This window comes from Oncorhynchus keta, chromosome 32 (genome assembly GCF_023373465.1).
Source record: "Oncorhynchus keta strain PuntledgeMale-10-30-2019 chromosome 32, Oket_V2, whole genome shotgun sequence".
NCBI classification, from domain to species: domain Eukaryota; kingdom Metazoa; phylum Chordata; class Actinopteri; order Salmoniformes; family Salmonidae; genus Oncorhynchus; species Oncorhynchus keta.
The window spans coordinates 13,586,240-13,596,253 of NC_068452.1; the positions used below are offsets into that span (position 1 = coordinate 13,586,240).

Genomic DNA, 10,014 nt, shown 5'->3' on the forward strand with positions numbered 1-10,014 from the left:
GCTGGAGACTCAGATCTCCCTCACTAGCTTTAAGCACCAGCTGTCAGAGCAGTTTACAGATCACTGCACCTGTACATAGCCCATCTGTAAACAGCCCATCTATCTACCTACCTCATCCCCATACTGGTATTTGTTTATTTATTTATTTTGATCCTTTGCACCCCAGTATCTCTACCTGCACATTCATCTTCTGCCGATCTACCATTCCAGTGTTTAATTGCTATATTGTAATTACTTCGCCATCATGGCCTATTTATTTCCTTAACTTACCTCATTTGCACTCACTGTATATATACTTTTTGTTTTCTTTTGTTCTACTGTATTATTGACTGTATGTTTTGTTTATTCTACATGTAACTCTGTGTTGTTGTATGTGTCGAATTGCTACGCTTTATCTTGGCCAGGTCACAGTTGCAAATGAGAACTTGTTCTCAACTAGCCTACCTGGTTAATAAATAAAGGTGAAATACCTACAGAGGTAGGATGGCTAGCCACACAGGAGAGTGATTTTTACTAAGGAGGCGAAGGAGGCCATGCTGACAGAAATGCATTTTGGACATTTCGGGGTGAAATGCATGAATGCCAAATTCAACCTATGCTTCTTTTGATGGGTAGACAGCTGGGCAAGTGAAATAACATTTTTGTTTATCAACCACATAATATTATATTTGAAATTATTATGATTTCAATTAATATATCAGAGAGCACACAACGATTCAATTTGTCACTTTTTGCTTAAAGGGCAGTACCATGTCTAGCCTGTCAGATGTTTGAGAGGGCGAAGACTTGTGGCGCTGGAGTTTGAGCCCATCAAAGTTATCTCACCATGGACCATGACACATGATCGGTCAGTGTCCCAATTCAAATTTTGCCCTGATAAAATGTTTTGTAATGGTTTCTTCATTTAACCACAGCAGAGTTCAATATTATAGTGTGTGCGTGCGTGCGTGCGTGCATGCGTGCGTGCGTGCGTGTGTGTGTGTGTGTGTGTGTGTGTGTGTGTGTGTGTGTGTGTGTGTATCCTTACAAATACGAAAATCTTCAGACTGTATAACACAGATACGGGTAAGAATAAAGTAATCTTCTCTCTAACACTTTAAATGTTAGGGGTTGACCTCATCGGAAACGTCACGAAATCCAGGAATGGCAACAGCTGGTGCCTGCCTGCGACCGATCACTTTACAGTAAAGTGCAACCTGTGTGTTTGCTTGCTTACGTCTCTGTCTCCTACCCTGTTCCCTTTAACTCTGCTCCTGTTCTCCAGGAACTAGGGGTTCTGCCCAACACCCAGACGTGGATCCACCTGATGTCCTCCATTACCAACCACCCTCCCAACTTTTCATTACATCATCTACAGCTACTGTTGTTGTCATTATCTGCTAATAAAGTTTTCTTGCTCTATCATACTGGACACATAATATGTGAGATACACAGATGAACTAAAAACGCTAGCACTCTGCAAACACTCAGAAAAAAAGAGAGCAGCAGTGTCTGGACATTGCAGTCTCCCTCTTTCAAGTCCCCCTTCTGAGACTGGCTGCCTGTTGAGAACAAGTGACAGGCAGAATTCCACACACCAGAATTCAGTATGTGATTGCCATGTAAAAACAATCTGTACCAAAACCTAACAAAGTTTGTATTAAAATCTTAAATATTGCCAGGTTGGTTTTCATAGCTGTTTCACAAGGTGTTCATTATTATAAGTTGTAAGGTGGTATTTTGATGGTATTTATGTGTTCCATGTTATTCATTGCTGTGTCCTAGGACCTACAATAGATCCATATATGAGCTATACGAGATAGAAAAAAAATCACAATAGAGGAATACTGAAATGATATTATTTCAGTGTAGACAAGGGAAAGGCAGGTTCAAATATAAACATGACAGCCAGACAAACCAGTGTTTGAATCAAACTGATTTGCATATGAATGGAGTGGAAATTAGCCTTCTTTGTGATCTGTAAGGTAAAGTAACTTTAATGTGTCAAGCATTTTCTTTGCCATTTCCAAAACGTAGAAATGTCTAAGACATGGATTTCATGTTTACCAAAAGTAGTTTGAATTAATGTTTTCATTTTAAACAGTTTAAACAGTGAAATCCGCCTTGTTTGCATAGTGATGATGAAAAGAACGTAATTTAGGCTGTAATGATCTCCAGAATGCTAATCATTAGTGTCACGTTCGTCATAACAAGGAGACCAAGGCGCAGCGTGATAAGAATACATTCTTCTTTTAATGAAGGAAAAACATTAAACCGACTAACAAAGAAACAAACAACAACCGTGACACTACAATAACAAGTGCTGACAGGCAACTACTCATAGACAATAACCCACAAAACCAAAATGGAAAATGGCAACCTAAATAGGTTCCCCAATCAGAGACAACGATAAACAGCTGTCTCTGATTGGGAACCAATTCAGGCCACCGTAGACCTATAATAAACCTAGACTAACAAACAACCCCTAGATATACAAAAAAACCTAGACAGGACAAACAAGCATACCCACCCTCGTCACACCCTGACCTGACCAAAATAATACACAAAACATAGACAACTAAGGTCAGGGCGTGACAATTAGGTCATCACACCGTTGTTATAGCAACGCTAATAGTTTATCAAATTCTATTGTGACGTAGAGGGGGGACACTATTTGGCCAGGGTGACATTATTTGGCATGACAGGCCCCGTGTTGAGGGTCAGTGTGGCGGAGGTGTTGTTGCCTACCCTCACCATCTGGGGTCGGCCTGTCAGTAAGTTCAGGATCCAGTTGCAGAGGGATGTGTTCAGTCCCAGGGTCCCAAGCTTGGAGGGGACTACAGATGTATGCTCTTCATTTGATCACTCTGCTGTTGCTGAGAATTTTCCTGCGCCAGAGGATTTACATAAATTCATTAACGCTGAGCTGTATTCAATGAACAGCATTCTCACATAGGTATTCCTCATAGGTATTAGGTATTTGACTGCAGACTTGCAGTGTGATGTTTGTGTCTTTTGGGCAAACATCAGTTTTTGCAGTGAAATTATGGGTCAAAAGAAAACATTGCACAAGGTAATGTAATTTCCTTGGTGATGATGAGGATGAATGGCATTTGTTATTGAAATTTCTTTCAGGCGATTTTGACGCAGGCAAGTGTGGCGTGCCGTGCCATGATGTAACGCGTGCAAAACAATACTGCATCTGTATTTGTGCATATATATATATATAATATGTACGGGTCAGATTTGTACCCGTCTGAGGACCTCAAGACCACTCCACTTTCATTCACCCATTCCTCATAGACAACCTCAGCAACATACGCCTCCTAAAACATGAACAACTGCCAAGCAGCAGTGTACATTTTGCCCTTGATCATATTTAAATGAAGTTTATCATATTTTATCATTTTCCCCTAAGGGTCCAAAAAGCGAGGGATGAATCGCGAGCTGAAATATTTAGTCGGAACATTGCCTGCATATTGTAATACTTACCCTATAAATAATGTGCTTTTAAGGGTTCAAAGCATAACCGCAAAACAAAGAGTGCTGTTGTAAAGGCATTGTAAAACAATATCAGAGAACAATACAGAAGGAAATGTAATGATCTCGCTAGCGACAGTTATATAATCATGAACTTATCTTCCTCATACTGCAGATATCAGTCATTACAAGATATTGGGTAGCCATGGATACCACACCAATTATGCAGCATGGTCTTTCTGAGAAAACTGTATAAACAGAATTTTTATATGGTGTATTGGGCATTTCTCAAACATAGAGCTCATACTGTTCGGAATATATTCAGAATATATATATTCTCTAGCCATTCTGAATGCAGAGGGGTTATGCCCTTATATTTTGAGGGAGCACTGATTGCCAAATTCAAGGTATTTGGATTAATTATGCACTTGATATAGTTTTTCTTATGTACAGTGGGGAGAACAAGTATTTGATACACTGCAGATTCTGCAGGTTTTCCTACTTAGAAAAGCCTTGGTAGCATCACGCTTTGAAGCGGGACAAAGTTAAGGATTCAGGAAAGCTTCCTCTTGCAGTTGTGAATTGGGAAGATTCTCATGTACATTTGTGCCATTGTGGCAGATATTCTGCGAGGCACATTGCTGTTCTCAATATTGTATTCTGTATTTATTATTTTACTGTCAAAGGGATTGTCTAATTTGGCCGAGTTTGGCCAGTGGTAAAAACATTGTGACCCTGTGTGATATTCTCTCAATACTGTGTCAATAAGAGGGAAACATTCACATTCAAATAACATTTTAACCTAAAAATAATTGGTCACAAAAAAATAAGTTACTTGATTTTATTGAAAACATGCTAAATTGAGAATAAGTGTTGTAAAAGTAAAAAGAAAATCTTGCACCCCGTCCAATTTTCGGCCTATTTGCGGGTTATAGTCTGATGCGGTTGATGCGGTCACTATGTGACCCAGCCTTGTTCTAAAATGTTCTGCCATTGTAATCCTTTGGGCGGACAGTGTCATCTTTTTAAAATGTAATAATATAATTCTCTCTCATAACCGCTGCAGTTGTCTGCAACGTGGACAGTCAGACTTTGGCAGCTGGTTTTGAATGTCGTCCCAGTCCAAGCTGGGGAAGACGGGAAGGCGGAATTCAGGGATTCGCTGAGAATATCTCTCTTCGATAAAACGTCTTGTTGTGGAATTATTCTAATCAAAAGGAGAGACTTTTACAATTCTTCAAAACAAGTCAACTTTATTATTTAATTACTGCAGTAATGGAGCTTGCCAACAACCCTCCTGTAGGTGTTTCGCTGAGAGCCCAACCAGCCACGGCATTTTATAGCAAAGTCCATCCTCCTGGATGTTCATGACAAATCACAGATGTATGATTGGGTCACAAAGTTCGGATTTGTATGAAAGATACTAATAATTCACAGCAAACAGTATCTGCTGTAAAACTATTCTCATTGTGTAGAGACCAGGGTCTGGCCCCCAACTCCACACTGGAGCCATCTCCCTCTGGTACCCAAGTATAGAAACATTAACTCATGCTATGGTCTTGTTAGGCTTATCACCCAAGGACATCGTAAATCTTCTGTCAGTTTTCAATCTCCCAGAGGCCCATCCTCAGTAGAACACATACAGATGAAAATGTTCTTGCATAAAACAACCATTTGACAGCATAACAGTATTATAGTATTAATAACAGTATTATAACATAATCTTGTAATTTCTCCACCATATTCTTCTTTCATTACAAATGTCTGTCTTTGTAGTCATACACATACAACTAAGCTGAAAAGCTCAGCTTCATAAAGACGTGTCAGAACAAGTTAGCGGACATCGCCCATTTTCATTTTCAATACATAGTTGATAAAGGCCTATTTTCAGAGACACATATACCAGTGGCATTAAAGTATTTTCTTCAATCTTATTTTGTTGACCACAGTGAACAGTAAGAAATCGTCTAAGAAAAAAAGTCAACTTCTCTTAGCAAAATAAAAAAAATTTGGAAAAGAAAATGCTTCAAATTGTTCCTTTTTCTTTTAAAGCTCTTCAGTGTTACGCATATCGCTTAATCAAATGCAAAATACATAACAATCACAACCTGAACTCTTTCAATGCAGGGCTCATTTATCAAAGATAAGTCAGTCAATACAAATGGTTCACATTGACACTCAAACAGCATTAGAACAAAAACAGTTTGGAAAGGAGGACCGGTCAGAGTAAAAGTACTCTACTGTTCATTGAACTGCCTCTACAATGCTGAAATAAATAATAAACACAGACATTTTCAGTAGAGTGTGCGGAATGTCTTTCATTTACTTTATCCAGAATCCAGCACATTCATATTTTTAGGTAGTTTTACAGGCGCACAAAGAGACACAAATCATCCCCAAATTGAAAGATACATCATACTTTGTTCTGCACAACATCTTATTAAAATATAAGTATCCCTTTCCTCTAGGGGATCGGTGTCCCTATACCAGGACGGTTGTTGCTAATGTGCGCTAATGTGACTAGACTGACGTTGTAAACAGCCAACTTTCCAGGACATAGACATGTCTTATATGGGCAGAAAGCTTAAATTCTGATTAATCTAACTGAAGTGTCCAATTTACAGAAGCTATTACAGTGAAAAAATACCATGCTATTGTTTGAGGAGAGGACACAACAACAACAAAAATGTATCACGGCAACTGGTTTGATACATTCAACCTCAAAAGGTAAATAAATGTAGTTACATTCAGTAATTTTGCTGAGGGTCCCAGAGATAAAATGTAGCGTAGTTTCGTTTGATAAAATCATTTTTTATATTCAAATGTAGGAACTGGGTTCTACAATTTGAACCCCTGCTGTGTCTGGCTCAACACACACCTGGCCATCTAGATGTGTGAAGGTTGGTGTCTTTTCTTTAGGGAAGCTAATTATCCATCATTTATAACATTCCTGGGAGTGTGTAAATTGAAATATTTTATTACCATATCATTTTTTAATGTTCTCTACAGTTATGTACTTGAAAATATATAAATTGACCAATTTGGCACATTTGGGCAGACTTGATACAATTGCATTTTGATACAATTGCATATTGTGCAGTAATATAATGCTTCATTGGATCAGTCTGAAACTTTGCACAAACACAGCTGCCACCTGGTGGCCAAAATCTAAATTGCGCCTAAACTCCTATGCGATTTAATGGCCTTTCTCTTGCATTTCTAAGATGATGGAACAGATGATGTTTAATATCTTTTACCAGATCTAATGTGTTATATTCTCCTACATTAATTTGACATTTCCACACACTTCAAAGGTTTTACTTTCAAATGGTATCAATAATATGCATATCCTTGCTTCAGGTCCTGAGCTACAGGCAGTTAGATTTCGGTATGTAATTTTAGTCAAACATTTAATAAAAGGGTCCGATACTTAAGAAGATCCTTTCATTTTTGTTTTTTGTTCTCCATTAGATCATCATCATTGGGGGGGGGACACATTCACTTCTCCCTATAGTAATTTTCTCCCTTGTCCTAGGAAATGGTGCAACACCTTGTTGTGACCCTACACAGTGCTTCCTTGTGTCAACTGTTCTGGTAACCCTTTACTGAAGCCCTGCAAGCATCATGCTTAATAACTTGTTATACGCATGAATTAGTCTTTTATAATGTCCTATAATAAAGCTTATAATATGTTATGTATCTTTATCCCTTTCTCACCAAGACCTGTGTCACGTTTGCTCAACCTCTGTGTCACCCACACACACCATCTCTTCAGGAAACTTTGTGAAGTCTTGAATCACTACTTGGGGTGGCATGGGCATCGGCATGGGCACAGGCATAGTCACTTTCGGGCCGTGGACAACGCAATTCTTCTGCATCTCTACCCCAAGAGCGGGAGACGGGACCTCACCGAGATGCCTCCGATACTGGACGAAACTGCACGTCTTAAGAACAATGGCGATCACATTTTTACCCATCAGTATCCCAGACACCCTGGAGTCCCTATAGAAAACCATGTTCCCGCCTCGAATGAAGAGAGTGATAATGTTAATAGTCACCAGGCTGAGAATCGGGTAGAGCATCATCTTATGGGGCACAATGTTCACCCCTTGCATGCTGATCTCGCTCAGCGACACACACGGCAGCACCAGCAGCAGGATATAGCAGTAGAAGAACATGAGTCCCTCCACCCATAGGGGGAGCCCTCTCCTCTGAGGCTCCCATAGGTTGGCCTGCACGTCCAGGACGTCGAGCAAGTCCACCACCACCCAGAAGAGTCGGCACCGGATCTCCTCTTTCTTCTTCTGCGGCCGCACGTACTCCATGTGGTCGATGGCCACCAACGTGATGTAGACGACGGGCACGCAGATGGACAGAAGCAATGTCAGCGCCTTCCGTGCCACCCCATCCACGCCGCCGCCAGTCCAACCGTCCAAACTTGCCCTCTTCCCGTCCTCGGCCTTGTAGTTCTGGTAGACAAAGTAGACCTTGATCTCCAGGACGAAGACATAGAAGAACCATAGGATCATGGTGTAGCCACGCTTGGAGGTGCGCACCTCGGAACCCACCCACACAGCCACGTAGCGTAGGACAAGGAGGAAGCAGATGTCCCCCACAAGGACCATGATGCACACACCAATCTTCCTGGGCCCCTGGTTCTGCTCCACCAGGTAGGCGTCCATCAGCGCCATGCTACCCATGATCAAGATGGCCGACAAACACACATGAGGCTTGTTGGTGGGCGGTGGTGGCACCATACTGACCAGGTGGCGAAGGTCAAAGAGAAAAATAGGTCCAAGAAAGAAGTGAAACCAATGTAATAAAATATCAAATAAATGAAGGTTGTGGGTCAAAGCAAAAACCTGGCTTCAAAGAGGGTTGTGTAATTATAATAAACGTGTGGTAGCTGTCTCTGTTCATCAGTTCATTTTAGTCCTGTTGGTTGAATCAGGTATATACCACCAGTTGGTTCAGATAGTTTTAGTCCTATCAGATGAGTAGAAAGTCAGGTCCACTTGCATGACCTGCCATCAGTTCCCCCAAAATACCCTCGTAAATATGAATAGTTAACTTTGAAACCGCATTGCTGCCTAGGGACTGTAATAAAAAAAAATCCTTACTGCCAATAGTTTTTGCCCTAACTCTAAAACTCTACACTCTAAACACAATACATCCACGTCATTGATTTGTAGTCCTTTAGTATCTGCAGTAACTGGGAATTGCTCTACTTTAATTGCTCTACTTTAATTGCTCTTACTTTAATGTTCGTGTAATTCTGTCAGTGGTTGATATCATTTTAGATGTTGAACATTGTAGATAAGCTGCCGCATAAAAAGCTCTTCCCGAGTAGTAAGAAAAAGCGCCACTGGTTTCAGCAATGCACTTACACTTACGTCTCCAGTCACAATCAATCATAAGGATTCGCAGCGTTATATTTCCAGTTGGATGCCAATGTGGAATTGGGAACTCCAGCACTAATTCCATACAGTGGCACGGAGTGAAAAAACATGATGGATATGGTTCATTATTTGAGTATTGAATGTCCACTGCCACAAATTATAGGTTTCGTCTCCATTGTAATCCTCACACGTTCCCAACACTGTGATATTCCCAATATATTGTGTTGACAAAAGGAAATGAACAACTGCGATTCCAATGTTGTCTTTCCGCTGACACACAAAATCCTCCCCCGAACTCCCCCTTTTGAGTCACAAAAGGGAACAGGGACCTGTGTGTGCAACCTCAAAAAGAAAGGACTGATAAAAGTTTATCTTTCATGTTGAATCCCTGAAAAACAACAAGCCTCTTGTCCTTTTCAATAACAAGTGCTCTCACTTCAAAGATGCTCTCTCCCCTTGACAACCGAAAGCTCTTCATGCGGAACGATAAAAATAATGTGTCCCTTTGATCAACTATCTGTTCTATGTGAGTGTCCTAGAATGTCCACCGGAGTGCGGTCAACCCTCGAATGCCGGACGAGCCCTACTGCCCATTGAGACACACACACGGCCATCAACGAAAAGCCCTTTTCCCTCCTTTGTCATCTTCTTTCCCCCTCCGAAAGGAGTTGCGAATGGCCATCACATTGCCACAGCATTGTCAACTCTCCCTGTTTCAAATGTCCTCTAATGTGAAAATGTCTAAATATTTGCCCTCCTTGCTCCTACTTGAGGTTCTGTTTGTCTGTGCCTTCTCAAACTAGGTCTGCTGGAATCTCTTTTCGCCCCTCCTCTCTTGCCTCTCTTCCTTCCCCCACTCGTGTGCGCTCAGCCGTTGGATGGCGAAGAGGCATGCTCAGAAAGCCACAGCTGCAGGACGAGAGAGAGAGCGAGGGAAAGAGAGATAGGAGCGATGGTGATGGTCATGTGTGAGCTGCTTCCTGCCATCAAATGCTCTTCTCTTTTTTCATCCCTTCTTTTCCCCTCCTGGCCCATGCTCTTTAAAGCCCTCGTCCCTCTCCTTCAGAGTGACTGATCCCTGCTGTGAAGTCCACCCAACCCCTCAGATGTCGAGATCCTCCTTTTTTCAGGGGAGGGCAAAGACGCTCGGGGGGAT

The 10,014-nt window shown here is 41.2% G+C and overlaps 1 protein-coding gene across 1 annotated transcript; it reads right to left on the bottom strand.

Moving 5' to 3' along the window:
• Positions 1-4,380: 4,380 nt before the first annotated feature.
• LOC118365080 (transmembrane protein 121-like) lies at positions 4,381-9,784 on the bottom strand. Its single transcript, XM_035747009.2, has one exon. The coding sequence runs from the start codon at positions 8,214-8,216 to the stop codon at positions 7,188-7,190; it is 1,029 nt and encodes a 342-aa protein (XP_035602902.1). The 5' UTR covers positions 8,217-9,784; the 3' UTR covers positions 4,381-7,187.
• Between the last annotated feature and the right edge of the window lie 230 nt (positions 9,785-10,014).